This window comes from Phytophthora cinnamomi (assembly GCF_018691715.1).
Source record: "Phytophthora cinnamomi strain GKB4 chromosome Unknown Contig127, whole genome shotgun sequence".
Taxonomy (NCBI): Eukaryota; Oomycota; class Peronosporomycetes; order Peronosporales; family Peronosporaceae; genus Phytophthora; species Phytophthora cinnamomi.
In genome coordinates, this window is record NW_027151060.1 from 752,687 (window position 1) to 774,291 (window position 21,605).

General features: G+C 56.3%; 10 protein-coding genes across 13 annotated transcripts; 6 read left to right on the plus strand and 4 right to left on the minus strand.

Annotated features, from left to right (window-relative positions):
- Positions 1–62: 62 nt before the first annotated feature.
- IUM83_07219 (Molecular co-chaperone STI1) lies at positions 63–1,406 on the plus strand (the record flags this gene model as incomplete). The annotated part of the gene is made up of 2 exons (XM_067931493.1): positions 63–917; positions 984–1,406. 2 exons carry the CDS (start codon positions 63–65, stop codon positions 1,404–1,406), a joined length of 1,278 nt encoding a protein of 425 aa, XP_067780262.1.
- Positions 1,407–1,475: 69 nt separating this feature from the next.
- On the minus strand, positions 1,476–1,926 carry IUM83_07220 (Glycine-rich RNA-binding protein 2, mitochondrial; the record flags this gene model as incomplete). The annotated part of the gene is made up of 2 exons (XM_067931494.1): positions 1,476–1,729; positions 1,812–1,926. The coding sequence occupies 2 exons, from the start codon at positions 1,924–1,926 to the stop codon at positions 1,476–1,478; spliced, it is 369 nt and encodes a 122-aa protein (XP_067780431.1).
- Positions 1,927–2,252: 326 nt separating this feature from the next.
- On the plus strand, positions 2,253–4,450 carry IUM83_07221 (CASP-like protein; the record flags this gene model as incomplete). The annotated part of the gene is made up of 3 exons (XM_067931495.1): positions 2,253–3,190; positions 3,242–3,581; positions 3,632–4,450. 3 exons carry the CDS (start codon positions 2,253–2,255, stop codon positions 4,448–4,450), a joined length of 2,097 nt encoding a protein of 698 aa, XP_067780279.1.
- Positions 4,451–4,611: 161 nt separating this feature from the next.
- On the plus strand, positions 4,612–5,100 carry IUM83_07222 (Signal peptidase I; the record flags this gene model as incomplete). Its single annotated transcript, XM_067931496.1, has 1 exon — positions 4,612–5,100. One exon carries the CDS (start codon positions 4,612–4,614, stop codon positions 5,098–5,100), a length of 489 nt encoding a protein of 162 aa, XP_067780467.1.
- A 1,000-nt stretch (positions 5,101–6,100) lies between these two features.
- Positions 6,101–6,544, minus strand: IUM83_07223 (Lateral signaling target protein 2; the record flags this gene model as incomplete). The annotated part of the gene is made up of 1 exon (XM_067931497.1): positions 6,101–6,544. One exon carries the CDS (start codon positions 6,542–6,544, stop codon positions 6,101–6,103), a length of 444 nt encoding a protein of 147 aa, XP_067780278.1.
- A 3,450-nt stretch (positions 6,545–9,994) lies between these two features.
- Positions 9,995–13,075, minus strand: IUM83_07224 (Leucine-rich repeat-containing protein 74; the record flags this gene model as incomplete). Its single annotated transcript, XM_067931498.1, has 2 exons — positions 9,995–12,048; positions 12,667–13,075. The coding sequence occupies 2 exons, from the start codon at positions 13,073–13,075 to the stop codon at positions 9,995–9,997; spliced, it is 2,463 nt and encodes an 820-aa protein (XP_067780474.1).
- A 1,726-nt stretch (positions 13,076–14,801) lies between these two features.
- IUM83_07225 (Protein phosphatase 1, regulatory subunit) lies at positions 14,802–16,567 on the plus strand (the record flags this gene model as incomplete). Its single annotated transcript, XM_067931499.1, has 7 exons — positions 14,802–14,951; positions 15,020–15,157; positions 15,238–15,282; positions 15,357–15,395; positions 15,480–15,593; positions 15,664–16,329; positions 16,391–16,567. 7 exons carry the CDS (start codon positions 14,802–14,804, stop codon positions 16,565–16,567), a joined length of 1,329 nt encoding a protein of 442 aa, XP_067780473.1.
- Positions 16,568–16,707: 140 nt separating this feature from the next.
- On the plus strand, positions 16,708–17,448 carry IUM83_07226 (Protein phosphatase 1, regulatory subunit; the record flags this gene model as incomplete). The annotated part of the gene is made up of 4 exons (XM_067931500.1): positions 16,708–16,851; positions 16,922–17,005; positions 17,068–17,230; positions 17,300–17,448. The coding sequence occupies 4 exons, from the start codon at positions 16,708–16,710 to the stop codon at positions 17,446–17,448; spliced, it is 540 nt and encodes a 179-aa protein (XP_067780472.1).
- Positions 17,449–17,555: 107 nt separating this feature from the next.
- IUM83_07227 (CMGC/GSK protein Kinase) lies at positions 17,556–19,282 on the minus strand (the record flags this gene model as incomplete). 4 transcript variants are annotated; one of them, XM_067931501.1, is made up of 6 exons in its annotated part: positions 17,556–17,568; positions 17,791–17,916; positions 17,992–18,241; positions 18,335–18,767; positions 18,848–18,979; positions 19,094–19,282. In XM_067931501.1, 6 exons carry the CDS (start codon positions 19,280–19,282, stop codon positions 17,556–17,558), a joined length of 1,143 nt encoding a protein of 380 aa, XP_067780468.1. The 4 variants fall into 4 exon arrangements, with proteins under 4 accessions (XP_067780468.1, XP_067780469.1, XP_067780470.1 ...); XM_067931502.1 differs by having other exon boundaries at positions 17,992–18,256; XM_067931503.1 differs by lacking the exon at positions 17,556–17,568 and adding an exon at positions 17,606–17,730 and having other exon boundaries at positions 17,801–17,916; positions 17,992–18,256.
- A 1,557-nt stretch (positions 19,283–20,839) lies between these two features.
- On the plus strand, positions 20,840–21,567 carry IUM83_07228 (putative endo-1,3(4)-beta-glucanase; the record flags this gene model as incomplete). Its single annotated transcript, XM_067931505.1, has 2 exons — positions 20,840–20,903; positions 20,960–21,567. 2 exons carry the CDS (start codon positions 20,840–20,842, stop codon positions 21,565–21,567), a joined length of 672 nt encoding a protein of 223 aa, XP_067780466.1.
- Positions 21,568–21,605: the final 38 nt, after the last annotated feature.

Below are 21,605 nucleotides of genomic sequence, written 5' to 3' on the forward strand. Positions count from 1 at the left end.
CAGCACCCAGCGAGAAACGGGTGGTGCGTGAGACCCACCAACGCCCGGTGAGGGCACAACCCATGCGAGGACCGAGCTCTGCGACCCCGGGCACTGCGCAGGTTAGCTGGAAGGACACGGCGCTGGCTGGAGGCGCCATTGTTTCTCAAGCAGAACTGCAGGCGAAAATGAAGGAGGATATCTGCACACAGCTGCTCATTGACGGATACGTGCAGTCGTTCGTGGATCTCTTCTATCTGACGCATCGGAACGATCCAGCGTCCCAGCAAAGAGCTAACGGAGGTGCCCCGGAACCTCAGCAACCTAATGCTAATGGAAATTCGGAAGGTGCTGGGCCGAAAGCGAATGACTTATCAATGCAAGAGTTACCGGAGATGGAATTCCTGCGAGATCAGCTGGTGGCGGCTGAGCATTGCAAGCGACGCGGAGAGATTCCTGACGTGATGGCTGCTTACGATAGCCTTGCCACGTACTGCTCCGAGAAGCAGGACACCAAGACCATGATCTTTTTCTATGAGAAGTGCTTGGAGATTACGCGGCTGGTCAAGGACCAGATCAGCGAGATGCGCGTGCTGAGCCAGATTGGCAGTGGATATCATGCCGCTGGTGATTTGGAACAGGCGCTCCAGTATCTCGAGCTCTGCGTGGCCATCGCGAAGGTTGTCTACGAGCACGAAGATGATGAGGAGCTTCGTGGAGAGACTTACTCGCAGCTAGGCAAAGTGTATGTGGACCTTGCGTTGCGTCATGAACGAGCAAAGCAGTTCCTGGAAGCCATCGAGCTGTACAAGCTTCGGCTGGACTGCGCGGTAAAGTCACACAACCCCGAAGCGCAAGCTCACGCTCAATTCAAGATTGGCAGCTGCTACAACGCGCTCAACGAACCCGCTAACGCGCTCCCCTTCCTGGAGACTAACGTACGTTCATTGTTTGAAGTATCAAATTGTCACCTTCTGATAACGATCAATGTATCTGTGCTGTAGCTCGCGGCAGCAAGGCAAAATAGCGACGCGGAGGGCGAGGGCAACGCCTGTGCTGCACTGGCAACTGCGCACGAAAAGCTGGGGAACCAGCAGCTCTCGATCGAGTTCCTCAACAACTACGTGACGATAGCAACACGCGCCGAAAACGTAGTCAACCAAGCAGACGCTTGTGCGCGACTCGGCCAAATTTACACAGCCTCCCAGAACTTCCATCGCGCGCGCGAAATGCACGAGAAGAACTATGAGCTCGTCCAAGCGGTAGCTGCGCGCACCGGCGACCGGTTGGCGCAAAACATCTCTCGCGTCAGTGTCGGCGCTGCCCGTGCAAACGACAAACTCGGAACACTGCTAACGCTCGTCAAGGATGACTTCCACGGCCTGCTGGCGTGGAAGAACACGCGGGCAGTGCCCACGACCGAGTAAGCTCAGATTTCTCCGTAACCCGCAGCTTGCAATACGAAACTCTACTCCGTTTATTCCCCCGATCGTTGCTTACTTGGTAGTGGCGGCCAGCGGCCCGCCCTCCGTGGGAGGGTCCACGATACTCACGCGCAGCAGGCGGCCGTCCAGTTCCTGGCCGTTCATCTCGCTGGCCGCCTCCAGCGCCTCCTCGAACGTCGCGTACACCAGGGACGCCCACAGGTGCGTGGACGAGTGGTCGGGTGTCAGCAGCTTGGCCTCCTCCAGTGTTCCGTAGCCCGAAAACACCTCGCGCAGCCGTGTCTCGTCCGTCTTCCAGTGCAAACCTGCGGTGGGAAGACACCCGAGCGTTCAGTCTCGATTGCACCATGGATACAGCCGCTTTCTTGCAGCAAATTCACGTCCTACCGATCACGGAGACGTGTGTCGACATCATACGCAGGGAAGATCCAGCTACCGGCACCCTCTGGCCGCTCTGGCGCAGCGTCCGCATCGCGAGCATTCCACCGCGACGCATGGCCATGGTGATCAGATTTTGACTACCTGCAGGGGTCAAATACTGTATCCATGAAGTCAAAAATGAATACAAAGGTACTCTGTTCGTTTACAGAGACTTCACGGCAGACGTGGTCTCTCTATAAGAATGCATCTTGTAATAGCTTTCAGGAACAATCGCCACGCAGCAAGGCGACCGCAGTCGAGAGGAGCCAAGGAGAAGCTCACTTCCTCTTGCCCTCCTGCATCACGCACGCCGCTCCAGCATCTCTCACTGCACCGCACACCTTGTACACATCACCCCCTACCTCTCTACCTCTTTTTTCCGGCTGAAATCCGCCTGGAACTCGCGGAATGGCCCAAGTCGCGGGTGACAAAGTCATGACGGAAGTGTCGGCGGCTGCGACGCCCCCAGGCAGCAGCGGGGGCGACGCCCGCCCGCGTCTGCGCACGTCCACGAGTCGGCAGAGTGTCGTTCCCGTGCTGCAGTTCTGGAAGGCCTTCGATCTGGACAGCAAGCGCGTGCTGCTGGACTCGCAGGGGAGCACCATGAAGAGCGAGAAGGACGCCAGCGTGCGCTCCCGCAAGAAGCTGGCGGAGACCACCAAGCACTTCCGTCGTCTGGCCACGGACGCCGACAAGGCGGCGGGCGCTGGGCCGCTGCTCAAGGCCTACCAGGAGGAGATCGACCACCTCACCCGGCGAGCCAAGTTCTCGGAGAACGCCTTCTTCCAGCTGTACAAGGGCCTCTACGCGGCCCCAGACCCTGCGCCTGCGCTAGCGCTGGTGGCTTCTAGTTCTGGGACAGACGACTTGACGGAGGAGAACAGGAAGCTCAAGAGGGAGCTGAAGGAATACGAGGCCGAGTTCGCGACGCTCAAGAATCAGGACATCACCATTCGGAACTTGGAAGAGCAGGTCGCTGCTGCTGCGAGGGAGCAAGAGGATGCGGTGCACCAGCAAGTGGAGCAACGCACAAGGGAGCTGGGAAATCAGCTGGAGAATGCAAAGTTGGAGTGGGCGCAACAACGCCGAGACTACGAGCGACAACTGGAGGCGTCCCGGGCAGAGATGAGGGAGACGTTTGCGAAGATGGATGCGATGCAGTCGGATTTGTTTGCACACAAGCAGCGATCGGGGCTTGCGCGTAATGCGCTCGACGCGGAGATGGAAGCTATTTCACAGGAGTCGCTGCTGTCGCAGACGCTGCAGTTGGAGAACACCCAACTGAAGAAACAGCTCGACGAGTTGTTGAGCGCTTCGACGTCATCGGAGATCTTTGATGCACGCTCGTCACTTTCAAATGCGGACGGAGATGTAAGTGAAAGTTTGCAGTCGGCCAGGGAGATGCAGGCGGAACAAGATTCAGTCGTCGCGGCGCTGCGTCAAGAGGTGTTCCGTTTGAAAGATGCCCACTCGACAGCGAATGCAGCATCAGCAGAAGAAATGAAGCGATTGAAACATGCGCTAGAGAATGCCCAGCAGGCCCAAAAGGATCTGGAGTCTCAGCTGGCAGCGAGGCCAACAGTTGAGAAGTTCCACGAGGTGACCCGCCAGCTGCGTGTTTTGCAGCAACTAGAGTACAACATTGTCGATGACGATGATGAAAGGAGTAAAACTTCTTCGATGGATGCTGCGGAAGACAATGAAGCTGCCGGTGGTCTGGAGGCGGCTACAGTCGAGGTTGAAAAATTCTGGTATCACGTGTGCGTCGTCTCGAGCACTCGCTGCAGGAATGCGAGCGCACCCTTCAAGCTCGGACCTCAGCATTGCAAAAGGTGCAAGGTGAGCTCCACGACCGAGATGCTAAAATCCGCGAGCAGGCAACTCTTATTCGCAACTTAGAAGAGAGTGTAGCTGCACTGGAGAAAGCTCGACGAAACCGCAGCAGCGCCGGTGTTATCGGGGGCGACATCGGATCAGAGATCCTCATGGACGCTATGGAGGATCAATTCACAGGAACCTCAGGGTCTTCCCGCGGGGGTGTGATAGCGGCGGCGACAGCAGACTCAGCGTCTGCAAACTCGGCCACATCGTCGGATAGCAAGATGCTGGAGATCGTTCGTGGCCAGCGTGATCGGTTCCGCGAGCGGATGAAGGAGCTCCAGAGCGAGAAAAACCGCGTGGAAGAGCTCGCGCAGTCGTACAAGAGCACGGTGGCGCGTCTCGAGACAGACAACATGCAGCTGTACCACAAGATTCGCTACTTGCAGAGTTACGGCGGCGATGGCAAGTCAGCGGGCTCCCGCGTCAAGCCCAACTTCTCCGCTCTGGAAGATGGATCCGGAGGTGCGTCCGACGTTGAAGCGCGCTACCGCGGCATGTACGAAGAGAAGATGAATCCATTCGTGCAGTTCAACAAAATGGAGAACCAGCAGCGCTTCACGAACCTCAATCCGGTGGACAAGATCCTGCTGACGAGCGCCAAGCTGCTGCTGGGCCACCGCATCACGCGCAACATGGCGTTCGGGTACATCCTGCTGCTGCATTTCCTCGTGGTGGCCACTCTGTATTCGTTCATGCACGTCTGCGGGGTCACGAACGACTCGTAAATCGGCGACTAAAGCGCCTGTTGTGTGTGCATCAAAAACTAATACAAGTAAACATGTATCTGTCCATTGCGCTTCAACTACGAATTAAGCTACGAATTACGTCAACCACTTCCAAAATAGGCTAATTCGTCACTGAGACTTTCAGCACTTGAGCAATAGCAATGGGGAGGTGGCAGACTGTGGTCAAGGCGGCGCTGTGGCTGCCCGTGGGCGTGACGGTGAACGCGCTGGGCGTGAGTCTGGCCAGCGTCAAGGGCCGCTCCATGCAGCCGGCGCTCAACGACGGGCTGACGCAGGACGCGGTGCGCGACCGCGTGCTGCTGGACAAGTTCTCGGTGCAGATGCGCCACCGCTACCGGCGCGGCGACGTGGTGGTGCTCGAGTCGCCCGAGGCGGCGGGCCAGTACCTGATCAAGCGGCTGGTGGCGCTGGAGGGGGACCTGGTGACGGACCGCAGCGGCGGCCACCGCGTGGTGCCCGTGGGCAAGTGCTGGGTGGAGGGTGACAACCCCACGTTCAGCGACGACAGCGACTCGTTCGGCCCCGTTCCGCTCGCGCTCATCGACTCGCGCGTCCTGGCCGTCGTGTGGCCGCCCAGCCAGATGAAGATCGTGCGCGGGGAGCCGTCGGAGGACCGCGTCAACGTATAGAGCAGCAGGGCGACAGGGTAGAGATGATGTAGCTCGACAGTTACGTGGAGAAACTCGCGCAATATATGAGCGGGTTGCCATGCTTGCGTTGCGTTTGATTGAGCTACGAGGGGCTGCTATAGGTGCCAGACTATGCAAGGGGAGGAGAGCAGAGTTGAGGGTCGAAGAGTACTGTGTTGTTTTTGGGGTGGTTTGGTGTTGAGTGACGGTGGTGCTCTCATTTCGGCGCACGTTGATGCAAGTCATCGTCTTGCTGCTGCGTGCTGGTGTCGAGCGCAGCTAGTGCAGCAGCACCGGAAATCGTTTTTGCGTGCACTCGGCGGTGCGGAGGTTCTGCAACGTCGGACATGGCTGAAACCTTCAGTTGACTCATTGTCACGTCAGTTTTGGTGCAGCTCGCGCTCTATGGAGCTTGTCAACTGCAGGCGGAGGAAGTGGCCATCGCTAGCGCTAGTCGTATGGACGTTCCAGCCCTTGGTGATTCAGCAGCCATTCGTGTGAGCAGTGAACTCGTCGCACCGGAAAACGCGCGGTGAGCATTCGACCGAGGCGATGAATGTGAGCGGAGGCAGGGGCAATCAGGCTTACCCCGCTGTCCGACAGTCTGTCGCCGAACGAACCGGCAGCGATCAGCTCAAGCTCTACTGATCGACCAGTAGACATGGAGCGAGAAACACGTTTGATATCCACCAGAATCGGCGCTCTATGTCTGCGAATAAAAGCACCGCCGCAAGCAAGAATGGAACGGGATGGAAGCGAAGGCATCGGGTCGATTGGGTATGGACAAGAAATATGCTGTGATGAAATACCTTATCGTGCGGTGCAATTGTGCAAGGCCACCAGCAAGCTAGTAGCCTCAACTTGGACACCGGCACCTTAACTACTCTTTGTAAATACACACCGAACACTCTATAATACAGGCCGGACGCCCCAGCGGGGGCGCCGATAGATAGAAGGGGGGTTGAGAGCGAGGGAGGCCAGGAACCCAGAGCTGCCACCCTTAGGCGCAGAATCGGCGGATGTGGGCCGAGTCCGACTGGCTGATGAGCGCGTTGGTCTTGCAGTCGATGGAGCAGAAGCCGTCGACGGGCGCCAGCGCCTTCTGGAACGACTGCGCGCAGTTGCGGCACTTGCTGGTCTCCGAGTGGATGGCGGTGTCGTAGTGCGACGAGCGGTTCTCGAGCGTCATCTCCTCGCTCAGGATGTAGAAGGCGCTGCGGCCCGAGCCGTTCCAGGGCTTGAGCGTCACGTAGCCGTAGTCCACGAGGCGCAGGAAGAGCGCGGCGCAGCCCGTGCGGCTGGACATGATGCCGGCGTCCACGAGCCAGCTCACGGCCTCGGACTGCACGAAGTACTGGTACTGCAGCTTGGAGCGCTTGTCGCGCGAGGTGAGCGCCAGCACGTCCACGGCGCGGAACACGAGCTCCTCCTCGACGTCGCCCAGCTGCTCGTTGTCCGAGGACTCGCTGGAGGCGGCGGCCGACTCGAGGCGCGTGAGGCTGTGCGCGGAGGCGGGGGACTCGAGCGAGGCGTCGGCCAGCGCGTGGCAGTGCGTGCACACGCGCACGCGGCCCTTGTAGCCGAGCTCCGGCAGCCGCACGTAGAAGGGCGAGCACTCGCCGCACACGAGCTCTCCGCAGGCGCGGCAGTGGTGGCGGCGGCGCGTCCAGATGGAGAAGTCGTTGCCGCAGCACAGGCACGAGTCGCTGGCGGCGTCGGGGCGCCACTTCGGCGGGCTGCCGGCCTGCTCCTTGCCGGCCAGCGGGCTGCTGAGCGCCAGCGGCGAGTCGCACGCGGTCACGGACACACCCATGTCGTCTTGGGCTGGAGGCGGTCGCTCGCTCTGCTCGACGTACGCAACGCGCGCGAAATCCGAAAGTGAGCGGCAGGTTGGTTTCTCGGCGAGGCCGAGCCGTACCGTAGTGTGCGCCGGCCCGTCTGCCCGCCCCGGCGCTGTTCTGCCCATCACCGTCACGTCGTCAGCTGAAGCGCTCTCTTCTTCAGCCTCGAGTCGAGCGAGTCTCCGATGTTGGCAATGACATGGGGCGATGCCGGCATGGGTGCCGCCGCCGGATGGCACACGGCTCGCGCGAGATCTCCGCCGCGAGTGCAGGCTGTTGTGTCGCCCTGCCGACCGCCGACACGGGCGCCACCTGAGGCAGGCGATGAGCTTCCTGTACGAGCTGGTGCCGAGTCTCTAGGCAGGGCTGCGGTTCATTTCGCATGTGTGCTCGACAGGATTTGCCGGCCCGACACCGCCTCGGAATCGAGTGACTGGAGCCACTTGCACGTGGCGTCCGTGCAGCGCGCCACTTCGACTATCGCGATCACGGAGCGGTGTGTTGCCGCCGTTGCGACTGCGAAGCGGCAGTCGACTTGCCGCGGCGCGCGTCTAGCGCGGCGTTGCATTGCATTGCACGGCGCAGTTAAAGCTTGTGGGATTGCCTGTGTGGGCCGGCTCAGAGTGGCGGACCGCTGCGAGCGGTGCCGCCAAGGGAAAGCGGCTCGGAGCTGATTCCTTCTCTTCAGAGAACAAACGTGTTGTTCTCCGCGTCTGATTTTGCTGCATGAAGCGAGGGCCGGTCGGACTGCGGGTCCCCAAACTTGCGTTGCCATCCTTGTGCGCTCGCCCACTCGCTCGGTGTCGCAGCGTGGTTGAAGCGGCCTCGCCGCGGTGGATGTGTCCACGGGCAGTCCACCATCAGAAAATGCCCGCGGCGAGCTCCGTGGTATTGAAGCGCGCAGTACCGGGCGAACTCGCCCTGAATTGATTGAGGCGACGTCAAACACCCCCCAAGCAGCTTCAGCTTGGCAAAGACCCCGCCAAGTTGGGACACACAGGGCCTCCACATCGAGGGAGAATTGTTCCGAGGTCGCGGCAGCAACTTCACCATGGCGGCGTCGCGGCGCCGCGCCGACTATCCACCGAGTTGCTCACATGGCTTGGAGCTTCTTCAAGCATCGCGCCTGCTGAAAAAGACTGCCATCTGCGAGCGCACAACACCGACTCTCTCAATCAGTGCGTTGACGCAGGGCGCGTTGTTGACACATACAGTCTCGCCGAGCATGCAGCGAGCGTGAAAGTCTCAGCAAAATGCTGCACCCTCAGTCAGGGGCACTCACACCCGACACCGATACCAAGTCCACTTTGCGCGCCAATGTCATCGCCCCACAAGGTACTTCCTCCATTATCCTGCCGCCAGAATCTCTCCCAGATGTACATCGGGAACCCTTGTGATGCGCCGTTATCGCAAATGAAAATGCCCACGGCTTGTCTGCAGCGGCAGCTCCTGCTCGCACTCATGGTTGAAGCGCGTCGGCCGACATAGAGCGCGGTGCATCGTCGGCTTGCTCGCCAACAAGCTGAGCGTGGCGGCCGAAAGAGTCGGCGTTTCAGCGATTTCACAGCCTGCGCACGAGCCCAGGATAAACGGAGGAACAGGCTCGAGATGTTGAGCTTTGAAGCGAGGTTCGAAAAGTTCACGCGCCGGATGTCCGCTGGTGAAACCTTCAGGCCGGACTTATGGGCCCGATGGCATCCGCACGGGTGGATTGGACGCATTGACTTGCCTCGCCCAAGGAGACAGGGCCGCTGCACGTCAAACGAGCGCTGCTCAACAGAGACCGGTCGACTGGAGCGAGGACCTCCCGCGTGTTGGCCAACACGGTTGCGGCGCAGACGCCCGCGTGACGTTGTGCGGCCGCATTCACGGTTTGAATTTCACGCTGCGTACAGCATGCAATACGGCACGAAGCTACCAGTTCGGCGTTGTATTATTCTGCACGTGATGAGCAGCTTCACATGCATGACATTTCAATACCAACGGGTTGAGCCTTAAATTGAGGTTAGTCACGGCAAGGCCGACAAGGTCGACAACAGCACAAGAGTGCCGATGCAAGGTCGACAACAGCACGAGTGCTGATGCCTGCGCTGCTGACAGCCAGTGAGTGGGACGGCAGGCAGACCAGCCAGGGCCGAGCGCGGGTTGTCGCAGCTCGTCATCGCGGTGCTGGTGCTGGTGGTGATCACCGCCGCCCAGCAAACGGGTGGCCTCGCGGAGCCCGCACGCGGAAGAGCACGCGGTCCGCGCCGCCAGTGAGCCACCATCCCGACCGATTTGAAGCCGCCGCCGTGGAGACGCAAGGAGTGGCAGGCGTCCTCCACCCACCACCGCAATGGTGTCACCTGGCCACTCGAGACTCGAGTGGCAGCCCGCAGAGGCCAGGCTCGATGCTTGTCAAAGCCCCGAGCTCCACTTCAACGCGATCCAAACTCAGACGCCTCATCCCCACTTTGCGCAAATGGCTACCCCGCCACCGCCAGTCGTTCCCGCTTTCCCGATCAAAACATGTCGCTGTTGAAGTGCTTGAAGCTGCAAGGGTGTAGCCATGCCTCAGGCGGCAAAGCCGGGTGCCGCCCAGCACTCCAAAGCAGCGGTACTGTGTATGCTTGTACAGCCGCTGATGGAGAGCGCTCCAGGGCCGGATCTCACTCAAATTGCGAGGCCCCGCATTGATATGCAGCAACCGATAGCTCCGTCAAAATCTCGCTGGTACCCGTGGACTGCTTGTGTTGTAAGCTAACGACTTCATCTAGTCTGTCTGGGTATCTCTGCTTCATCGACCAGAACGGAGCACAACTTTTCAACGAACACGGCAAGAAACACCTGAGGTCACCGAAAGTTGTGGCTGAGTGCGCAGGCCACAAAGGTATATCGAGTGAAAACGTGAAGATTGTGATTTTGGCGAAATATCTTGTGACTTTTGAGGCTGTCTTTTTGCAATAACATTAAAGTTACATTGTGGACTTTACGTTTTCGTGTAGTGATTTCGACAATGCGTTTTGTACTACCCGATCCACAAAACTCACGTTGAAGAGCTCAAGTCCGAGCTGCTAGAGGCAGTAGAGCCGCGTGCCGCACAGCACGCGCTTCATGAGCGTCTTGCGCAGCGAGAGCACGGGCGCGCAGCCGCGGTCCTGGCCCGAGTAGTACTCGAGCCCGAGGAAGCCTGCGCGGTTGACGCCGCCCTCCTTGTTGTCCTCCTTCTCCCAGCGCGCGGGCAGCTTCCAGCCGGGGATGCCCGGCTCGCCCTGCACGAGCGTGAAGCTCTGGTTGAGCCAGTTCTCGCCCGGCTCGCCGATGGCCAGGTCCACCAGCACCTTGGTCATCTCGCGCTCGTCGTGGACCGACAGGTTGAGCGCGTAGACGCGCTCGGGCGCCATGGGGTTCATGATGTTGAGCCAGCCCAGCATGCGCGCGCTCGCGTGCTGCTCGGGCCGCGACATGGCGTCGTAGAGGCGGTAGAAGTTGTGCAGGTCGATGAGCCGAGAGAACAGGATGCGCGCCGTCTCCGGCCGCGCGTGGAAGGTCGCCGGCATGCACGAGATGATCTTGGAGGCCTGCTCGCAGGAGAGCCACCGGTCGCAGATGGCCGACTCGATCTGCACCATCTTGAGCCCCACGTTCTCCTTGGTGGCGCCCGTGAGGCGGAACGTGTACGCGTGGTTCATGACGAAGTCCCAGCCGCGCCTGAGCACCGACGCGCGCGTCTTGGTCCAGAACTCGGACTGCTCCTTGGACGCAGCGCGCTTCACCCGCGCTGCTAAAGATCCGGGTAGCGCGGCGGCCTGATCACTGTCGTCGCTTTTGGTGCTCGCCGAGTTCTGCAGTGGCTTCGGCTGGCGCTGGCCGTGTTCGCGTTGAGCTCGAGTGGGGCCTAGAGATCCCAATGCGTCAGGCAACACGACGTCCATTTGCAGCAAGTTGATGAGCTGGTCAAAGCGCCGGTCGCTGATCTGCGTGGTGCCCCGCTTTGGGCGCGTGGTGCTTACGTAGTCGAAGCAGAGCTTGCCTCGGCGAGGCAGCGAGTGGAAGAAGGAGTTGGTGAGCACGATGCTACGGCCGTCCAGCTCTTCGTTGCGGAAGTTCTCCCAGTTGCCATGCTGGGACGTGTCGGCGCGACCCGATCGCAGCTTGGAGAAAAGCTTCTCGCTCTGCGCGACCTCGGCCAGTTTATTGAGCGCGATGCGGTCCTTGTGCTTGGCCAGATCGAAGGAGTAATGTGCGGTTGGGTTCCCCAGCACTACGGAGTACGCGCTGCCCAATTGAGCTTTCAGACGACATCGCTGCATGAGCGTCAGTGTCCGTCCCACTAGAATCTGTGCCTCCTTTGCCGTCAGCATTTGCGGGAGCATGAGCGCGATCGTCTCGATCTTCTTGCTTTCGGGCTTCAGATAGTGACAGGCGTCAAGGAGCTGGTAAGCCTGAACTGCTGTGAGACGAATTTCCGAGTCGTACATGGCCACGTGGAAGAGATCGTCTTGTTCAGCCTTAGAAGTTGCGACTTCAGTGATGTTTCGGATCAACAGCTCGAGACCAACTCGGGATATTTTACCTTGGCGGAAGGCTTCGTCATTCGTAGCAAACGCTTCACGGTCGTACAGGAAATCGATCTCCAGATGGCCATCTTCAGGGATGACCCATGGTTTTTGTGTTGACGCGTCCAACAAGGACACAAGCGGAACTTTTTCGAGGTCCGCATCGTCGTCGCTCGAATCGTGGCCGAGCAATTTGCTCTTGATTCGGTCTAGTAGTCGATCTTTCATGAACTCGACGAATTCGTACTCCTCCATCTCACCGTCGCCACTGATGTCGTAGGTTGAAATGGCGTTGGCGATTTCTTTCTCGTCGTAGTTGTTGATCCCCAACATTTTGAAGGCTTCCTCGACCTCGTCGGCGTCGATTTTGCCAGAACAGTCCTCGTCAATCATCTGGAACACGGCGTGGAAGAAGTAAGCGCTGAACTCGCCTTCTTCGATGAAGCCCGATTCGTTGTAGTCAAACTTCTGAAACATGGACGCCAAACTATCCATTTGAGGGTAGAGTCCGAGCTGGTTTAGCACTGCCTCGAGCTCTTCCTGGTCAACGTATCCTGATTTGTCCCGATCTACGTTGGCGAAAAGAACGTCTATTCCTCTCGTCTCAAGCGTGGTTTCCTCTTCACTGTTCTCCATGCTGCGGTGAGTACTTGCGCCTTTGTGCTGTTCCACGGCGAGATTCTCCTTCTTGATAAGGGTGATTGGCCTCCTTGCCGATGTCGGTGTTTTATACTCTATGCGCAAGAAGCGACATCCTTTTCTAGTGGCTGCAAGACGAACGAGCTCCATCGCGATCATCTTGTCGTAAGGCTCCACGAGGTTAAGCGAGTATCTGCCGGCGGGCTCTCTTGGATTGAAAATTCGGCTCGATTTTGCATCAAACACTGGCAAGTTCTGCATATTGAATTCCCCGCTAGCACTCTGCTGTGGTGCACGGCCGCGTGGATCGGATGTATTCGTGGATAGTGGTGCACCAGGAACTGCGGAGGGAGCTGATGCCCCGATTGGGAGGATGTTTACTCCGAGGTTGCAGGCGTGCAGCTCAATAGTGCAGCCGACCTCTGTTCGATTCCCGCAAAGTGCTGCCATAAGCAATTGACCACCTTCTCTTCCGATGTTGTTGCCATTAAGCTGAAGAGTACGCAGCGTGCGATTTGACCTGATGGCGTTGGCAAGTACCATTGCACCTTTCACCCCGATGCTGTTGTAGGACAAGTCCAGCATCTGCAGGCTTTTGTTGAAGCGCAATGCCTCGCCAAACATCATGGCGCCGGCATCTGCGCATGCGTTGTAGGCGAGCTTCAGCTCGACAAGTGTACCATTATCACGGATAGAGTTCGCAAGCGCAATGCTGCTTTCCAGGCGCAAATAATTCCACGACAGATCGAGATGAACGAGCACAGGATTCACATGCAGCATGTTGGCTATGGCCTCACCACCTGTTGTGAAGTTAGGCTGGACAACGTTGAGGTTCTCGGCCTTGCCAATGCAGTTCCTGCTCATCCAAAGTCGTGTGATCGATTGGTTCTTCTCGAACGCTGTCATAAAGGCCGCACATTCGTGGTCGTCGATGTCTGCGTTGTCCACATGCAACATCTCCAGAGTACAGCTGGACGATACAAGGTATTCACGAAGTGTTTGAGCGCTCTTGGATCCTATTTGGTTCTGCGAAATGTCAAGTCGGCGAAGATTAAGTGCCGAGCTGCCTTCACTCACAGCTTGAAGGAGCTCGTTCAGTCCATCGTCGCTGAGGCGGTTATCACGAACGCTGATCTCTTCCACAAACGGCAGGTCGTGTAGAAGACTTTTAGCAAACGCCGAGATGGATGCGTCTCCGAGCGACTGGAATGAGAAGTCAAAGACTGTAGTCTTCCTGTTGCGGATGAGAAATGGAACTACAACTTGAGATTTCGCTGAACATGAGGCCAAGAAGTGTGCACGAGGAGACAATTTGTCTCGTAGAGGCAATTCCGGGCGGTCGATGTTGAGAATTGATGACGAGACCCTGGACACGAGTCGAGATGGATTCAACTCATCGTTAACCTTCCGCATCTCGCTCGATGATGGGTATACCGGGATGATGGCGCTTTCTTTATTAACCACCTCGTCATCTGAATCCCCGCGTGAAAGTTCTCGCTCTGGTAGTGACGTCACTTCTGTGACTGAGGCTGCGCCTTTCGCTCCACCAGCTACTTTGCTGTCCATGAACAAGTATGGCCGCGAGTAAAGCTGCTTGTACTGTGCGTAAAACTGCTCCTTCGCGGTCTTGCCGAAGTAGTCTCGACTGTTTTGGACATCTAGCGTTCCCTCTCGAGAAATACGTCGCAGTCGAAGAGCCCTTGCCGTCGCGTTTTCTCCAGTCAGATCACCATTGACATTGCGCACTCCTCTAGCAGCGTTGTTCACGGAAGTCTACAAGTTAAAAAAAAAAAAACACTGTCAGCCGTGGTCCATGATATCATTACTGTAAAACATAGGAGTACCAGACGAGCTGAACAGCGTTTGCCGGTGACAAGTGGATTTGATGTCGGTGCTGCCTCCACGACTGAAGTGCCATCACTCTCATCAGTTGGCGGTACTTGCTGGGTCTCCACCTCTAAGGTTTCTGGTATGGGAGGCTCCTTCTCTTCCATGTAGTGGCTCGATCTTCTCCTTCTTGATGTCTGGGCGATCAGGGCGCCACCTCTCTGTGAGAAACAGACTTCACGAGTCTCCGGTCCCTCTTACTCGAGAGCTGTCGCTTCGAGGATATTGAGTTCTGGTGACGCAGTAATTTAGTCGCCGGACATAAGCACGGTGCTTCAGTGCTCTCAACTTCTCGATTCATCTCTTCCTCGGGCAATGGGTCGGCAAGAAGCTGAATCGTGCGCAAATAACGGCGTCTGCTACCTAATGGACGGAGATCTGAGGGGATCACCATCGGTGGGTCCATCGCCAACGGCTCAGGCGGCATCTCTGGGAGCGGGACCGTATCTCCGAACGAGTTTCTGGTTGTACACATTGATCCGATGTATATAAGCTTCTGTCCAAACCCTTGAGATCGACCAGGAGGTAGAATGACCTACCGGTACCAGGAAATTTTGCTTTTCGCCTTGGCACGGTGGCCATTGCGCGCGCAGGAGGTCCCAACATCTTCACCCAGAGCTGTGAGGGAGCTGGGGCGCGTAATTTTCGGCACCTCCTCGCGGGTGTATTTCATTGCTGGAAGTGGTTAAAGATGGCTACACTTGTATTCGCGTCGTTTCGCGACACAAGTTGAAGTTGTGTACTCTACACGAGGCTTCCCCGATCTTGAACCGTCGTGAACTCCCTGCAGTGCACGATGAATATCGATGCTGCGGACGATAGTGGCGGCACGGAGGTTAATCAGGGAGAAACAGAGCGGACAATGGCTTCACCCAGGTCACTGACGCTGACAACCGACGTGGTCATGAACCGCGCGGGGGTCTACGACCTGTTGGCGCTGAAGGAGGTGAAATGGATTGTGTGTTGTTGACGTTACAGTTCGGTCTCTTTCTGACTCTGTTTCCTTGTTGATAGTTGATTATGCGCGATGAAAAGCTAGCAGGGATCCAGGAAACCTGCGCACAGAGTTTGGCGTCGCTCGAGATTCTTTCGTTGTCGCACAACCGCTTCACGTCCCTCGAACATTTCCAGTTCTTTGTGAACCTGATTGAGGTTTGAAAGTAAACGGTGAAGAACATTGCGGTTGATGATCCGAGCGTTGACGTCATTTTGTTTTGTCGTGTCGTGAGCAGCTCAATGTCAACTTCAATCAGATCGAGGCGCTCGACAACCTGCAGGTGGAACACGAACGACGTTGAGCAACATCTTGGTTACTTTATTATTGACGTTTTTTTTATATTTATGAGTGTAGTGCGCCGGGCTGGAGAAGTTGTTTATTGCCAACAACCAGGTGCGGGTTTTGCTGTGGATGGTAAATCGACATGCTCCAAATCATCGACTTATGTATTTCTTATGTATTTCTGATGCTTCTCAGATCGTAGATATATCTCCCCTACGCAAGTTGCAGAAAATTAACACCCTCTCTGTGTACGGAAACCGCATCACCGACCTTGATTCAGCGTTACATGTCTGCCGTGGTCTCCCAAAGGTATCATATGAATGCCTTGTCACCCGCATTGCTTTTGGTGCAAACGATCTAACGAGTTACGGATGAATAGCTACGATCGCTGGATTTGGGTGGGAATCCGTGCTCGCGCGACGTCGAGGGCTATAAATTCCGGGTTGTCCGTGTACTTTCCCGTCTCAAGACGCTAGACGGTGATCATATTACTCAACTTGATAAGGACTTGACAGAAGAGTTTTTTGCGTCGATGCACAAGAACAGCCAAAGTAATAACGGATTCATCGGGGCTCGGCCATTTACCGCCCCTGCTGCCCCCGGGGCTCGAGGAGGGCTTACTACCGAGACCTTGAAGCCAAATGGCGTCGACCCTTTTGCAAGCAACCTCATGCCCCGCGGAAATGTTCGCTTGTTTCGTGACGACTTCCTGAACAACAACCCGATTCTGTTGGAATATCTGGCTGAGAACGCTAACGGGGCTTCAGTTGCTGAGCAGTCCTCAAATTTCACATTTTCGAGCGACAGCGGTGCCAATGAAGATGCTCCAACTACATCGAGCTTTGTTGACAAAATGCGCAATGCTAATCCGCTTCCGAATAGCGAGACGGACAGTACTGGTGCTGATGGGGTGGTGTCGTCGATTTCAAGCGATGTTAAGAAGCTGACTTTATCCCCTAGCGTATCAACTTCACATCTGGGTGTGGATCCGTCAGATCCCAACACCACAATCCGAAAGTTGCTGAAGCACATCGAAGTGCTCATGGTAAGTTTCTTTCTCCGATCTAAGTTATCTCATATCTTTCGCTAATGTTAAGTAATTGTAGGAATCCCTAGCGCGATACAAGAATCACCAGCTCGATGCAGTCAGCGAGTCGCTACTTGAAGAGAACAAGCAGCTTCAGACCGAAAACAATAACATTCCAATTCTACAAGAACAGATCCAAGATTTGAAGAAGCAGCTAGTCACTCGAAAACAATCCAAGCGCAACCCGACTCCTTGACACGAAGCGAATGAAGTCGTTAGAGGTATTGGCGTTGACTGGTACAGCACCAAATTTGTAAAGCTAAATCCTGTCTATTCTGTACGTGTTTGCAGCAACAAAATGCAAGCTTACAGCGGGAAAATGCGAGACTGAGAGAAATGCTGCTTCGACAAACCAAGGAGACCGAAGAATCTCTTGAAAACTTGAAGTCACCACGAATACAGGCAGACGGAGACGAAGCAACTGGGCCAAAGAACCAAGACGACAAGATGCTAGACCCTCCACGCTTATCTCACTCGGATGTAAGTGACTGGTGCAGTTTTTTGCTGATCAGGTGATCCTCACGTCGCACTTGTGTGCTACTTGTTTTAGCTGCTCGACGAGTCCGCTCTCATCGACGTGGAGCTGACTGAGCTTATCCTGCAAAACGAAGTCTCGCTTGAGCTCATTCGAAATGTAGGTTCAATATTCTGTTGCTTGCGGATAAAGAGGGAAGATGACGAATGAGTGTTGGTCAGGATATCAAAAACACAAAGAAGGAATGGGAAGAGCATTTCCAACAAGCTAAGGCAACCGAGCAAGCACGAGTGCGGCCACAAACGTCGTTGGGACTGAGTTCTCACAACAGCAATAGATTAGGAGGGAGCTCAGACGCCTTGCCAGCCATGGCTCAAAACGGAGGTGAGTTCAGGATGATGCGGCTTGATGTCTCTGGTCGCAGTCTTAACCCTCAGTACTTACTTATTGTAGTAACTCGAGGGCGTCGTCTCCACACCTCGGCAGGGTTTCATAACGGGCCTGAGGCTCACCTGCTGGGCCAGGTAGCGGTACACCCCCTTTCTAGCATCCGGGAAGCTAGCAGTAGTGACAGCTCCACCACAAACATCCTTACCTTATGAGGTGAGTCAGTGCGACGTTATCTACGCCAGGAATGTATCATGCCACAACAGCGCCAGGCCCGAAAAAGATACAAGCAAAATACATTTTGTTTCACCCTTGGTCAACTTCATTGCTGTCTCCTTCGGGCCTTTCATGTTTTGCTTGATGTACAAGCGTTTAGGAAGTCCCACGAGCAGCTGCGTCAGGCCACGTGCCGTCCTCTAAGACCGGCCAATTCGTTGAGTTTCGCTCATGGACCGGTACTAAAATCTCGCGCGTGCTAACATCCACTTGCGACAGTTCTAAATTCACAAGAAAAAAAGTTACGAAGTCTGCTGAGTCAACCCACGACATACTAGCACGAATGCGCACCTTGAAGAGTGAAGTTGAACAGCGCGGGCACAGGGACATCATTTGGAAGCTTCAGATCCTTCTGCCGCAGCTCATCGAAGAACGGGTGGGCGGCGGCTTCAAGCGGCTTCACACGTCTAGATCAGGTAAACAAGTGGAAAAAAATAGTCAGCACCCATTACATTGCCAGCAGACCTTCAACCAGCTCTTACCGCTTCGGATCATAGACCAGCATTTTGGACAGCAAGTTAATAGCCTCGGGCGGGGTTCGTGAGCGGAAGATCTTGCTCCAAGAGTGAGCTTTAATTTGCGGGAACTGGAATTCCGTGTAATTCGGGTTCATGGCTTCGATCTCCTCGCGCTGCGGCGTGCCCAAAACCTTAATGATCTCGACCAACTGATCCACACCGCTCTCACCAGGGAACAACGGCTGCCCCAACAGCAACTCAGCGCACACGCAGCCTAGTGACCAAATATCTGTAAAACAAAATCCAAGAAAGAAAAGTCAGTACCAAGCTCAATACTCCCGTGATAGCACAGCTACAAGACGCGCACCGATAGCTGTGGTGTAGTCCGTAGCGCCAAAGATCAGCTCCGGGGCCCGGTAGTAGCGCGAGCAGATGTACGACACATTGGGCTCGTTCTTCTGCAGCACCTTGGCGCTGCCGAAATCGCAAAGCTTTACCACGTGGGACCTGGGGTCGAGCAGAAGGTTCTGCGGTTTGATGTCGCGGTGGCAGATGCCCATCGAGTGGATGTAGGCCAGCGAGCGGCAGATCTGGTAGATGTACAGTTTGACCAGCACGATGGGCATGTACTGCTTGGCCTTCTGCAGCTGCCTCGCCACGCCGTAGACCGTGTCGGGAATGTACTCGAGCACCAGGTTCAGGTACAGCTCGTCGGGCTTCTCCCCGTTGCAGTAGAAGCAGTGCTTGAGCTGCACGATGTTCACGTGGTGCAGCTGCCGCATGATCTGCAGCTCCCGATTCTGCAAAAAAAAAAAATAGCAAAATAAGAAAATAAGAAACTCAGAACTGCAACACCCCCAACACCCCATTCTCCTCCCACCTTGAAGCGCTTGTCCTGCAGCACCTTCTTGATGGCCACGATCTCGCCCGTCTCCTCCACGGTGGCCTGGAACACAACGCCGAACGACCCGTTGCCGATGATCCGCTCGGCCGAGTAGTGGATCGTCTTACCCTAATCCACAAATAAAAAAACAAAAAACAAAAAAACAAAAAACAGAAATCGGTCAGCTTCTCCTCCTCCTCTTCTTCTTCTTCTTCTTCTTCTGCTTCTTCTCCTGCCACGTACGTCGGACAGCGTGTGGGCCGAGTCGCCCACCGTGATGCCCGTGCTCTCGTTGCGCATGTCCTCCTTCTTCTTCGTGGTGGACGCCGTGGTCTGGACGGTCGCGATCTCGTCGTCCACGCTCAGCTGGATCGTCGGATCTTTGGCCTTGGCGGGCGGCTTGGCGGCGCCGTCGGCCGCGCGCTCGCTCATGGGGGGCGGGGGGAGAGCGGGGACGAGGACGAGGGGCCGGGGGAAGGATCCACGAGGCGCTGGGGCGGGAGCTTGGGCGCTGGCTCGGGAGCTTTTATCGGTGGTTTTGTGTAGGCGGAAGGCGGCCCCATACTCAGAGCAAGTGACGCGCCCGACCTGCGTTTCTATTTGGAACGCTGCGGATTGGACGAAATTCCCGCCAATCAGGGGTAGGAGACCATATGGATACAAACTTCAACTTGCGCCTGGATTCGAAATACGGCACTGTAGCACTACATGTAATGCACACTTAAGTTTTATGTTGGTGTTGCCGGTGCGAGAGAGGAATCTGTATGTCTCTGATGGGATTTCTGCGGACGTCGCAGCGCTTTTGGGTGGTGCGTCACGTGGCTCGGAGTGCTGCCAGCGATTTGCAGTGAGAAGGCAGGCAGCGGATTCGTGCGCGAGAGTATGTTTGAATCATACATACAGTATGATGAGGGACTCAATCGCATGGCGGGCTATTGTACGGGAGTGAGGTGAGGCGGGTGTGGATCAAGCGAGAGCTTCAGGGTATCAGTTACGAAGAAAAACCTGGCGGCAGATGCTGCGCACATGCTGTACGAGTTCCAACGCTACGGGGGTTAGCCATCATTGGAGGCAGCGGGGAGAAATGTCGTTTGCGCTGTGACTGCTCACGCGGTGTACATGTACTTCTGCTACAGCGTGGCCCGCGAAGGTGTCTGACGACAGAACGTTCCCAGCGAAGCTGCGATGACGCTCTCCACGTTGTCCACTATCCCATCTCGGTTGTTTCCTGTGACAACGCGTGGTGAAACGAACGCTGGGCACCACGTGGGGAAGTTGCCCCAGCAATATCGCCTGCACGGACTTGACAGCGCTGATATAATTCTGGCTAGGTGCTTGGATGTGAAACCTGCTAGATGCATTCCAGACTATTTGCGGAGCTTTATCGTTTCTGCCTTGGTGGCGTAGCACGGGATCATGCTCAAGAAAGCGAGATCATGGCAATAGTGAGGATGACAGGCAGCTTGGCACTGCTTCCTGGCACGGTGGCTCTCAGTTCTCATCTCATCTCACGATGAGCATCCACCTGCCTTCGTCTTCCAGTAAGGCGTCTTCCGCCTCCCGTCGCTCCTGGCTACTAGTGGCAGGACTGTGTTCCCAGCTTCTTTGCGGTGTCGGTGCGCAAAATGACTCATGGGATCCCAGCGGCGAGTTCCCGTCCCCGACGCTGCTCGTTAACGCTACTGTTGAGCAGTCGACATTCTGCCTGCCTCGGCACCTAGACACGATGCGGAGTCGACCGGTGCCCACGAACGCCTGGTGGGGCAACCTCGTCACATGCGATAGCACCACCAACGCTACTTCTCCTGTCTGGCCCAACCCGTTCGCTGTGAGTGTCGAGTCGTCGGGGCTTACGGCTTCGCACTCAGCTATCCGTACCGCAACAGGTTCTTCGGCGGAGTCATCAATGGAGTCGCCCAGTACTACGCACACCCGAAGCGAAATGAAATCCAGCTGACTGCATGCGAGTTTGCAACCTCGATCCCCGACATGCAGATCGTCAACTGGACGGACCTGGGCGTCACCGTCCAGCTCCAGGCTCCTTCATCGACGGGTACGATTAAAACCAGCATGGTGAGCGGCATGGCGTACTTCACCGCCACCTACCAGGGCTCACACCGGAAATCCTCTTCGAGGCCCCCATCGCAACAATCAACGGAGTTGCAGCGTCGATCGGCACTATCTACTCCGGCACAAAGTTTAACATTGTGGCAGTCAGCGGCCAGCAATGGTGGCTCCATGTCTTCCCGTCGTCCTCGTCGACAAGTGGCATCCAGCTAAATCTTGCTACTAGCATGATCTTGCAGGCGGTAACCTCGTTCAACGGAGTGATGCGGATTTCATCAATTCTGGATGACACCCAGTCCGCCGCCCAGGATCAGTACAGCAGCTGTATTGTGACCGGAGGAGACGTGGAGATCACCAGCGACTCCAAGTACTCCTTCAAATGGAAGACCGACGGTGATTGCTCGAACGGGTTGCTTCACTACGGACTAGATCACCACGCCAAGTCACTCACAGCGGCTAGCGTCGCAGAAGTGACCAATGTCGCGATGTACTCGGCCACGCGAGGCCTCATGAAGGCTTTCGTGACGCTGACATCTCCACCTGCGTGGTGCTTCTACGAGTCTCGAAACATTCCTGTGACGCACTATCCCCGATCGCGTCTGACAAGCTGCCGCGTTGCAGCAGGATCTGTTCACGAAACTGCGCGCTGATATTCAGAGCACTTGACCGTGGCAATCGATGGTAGCTA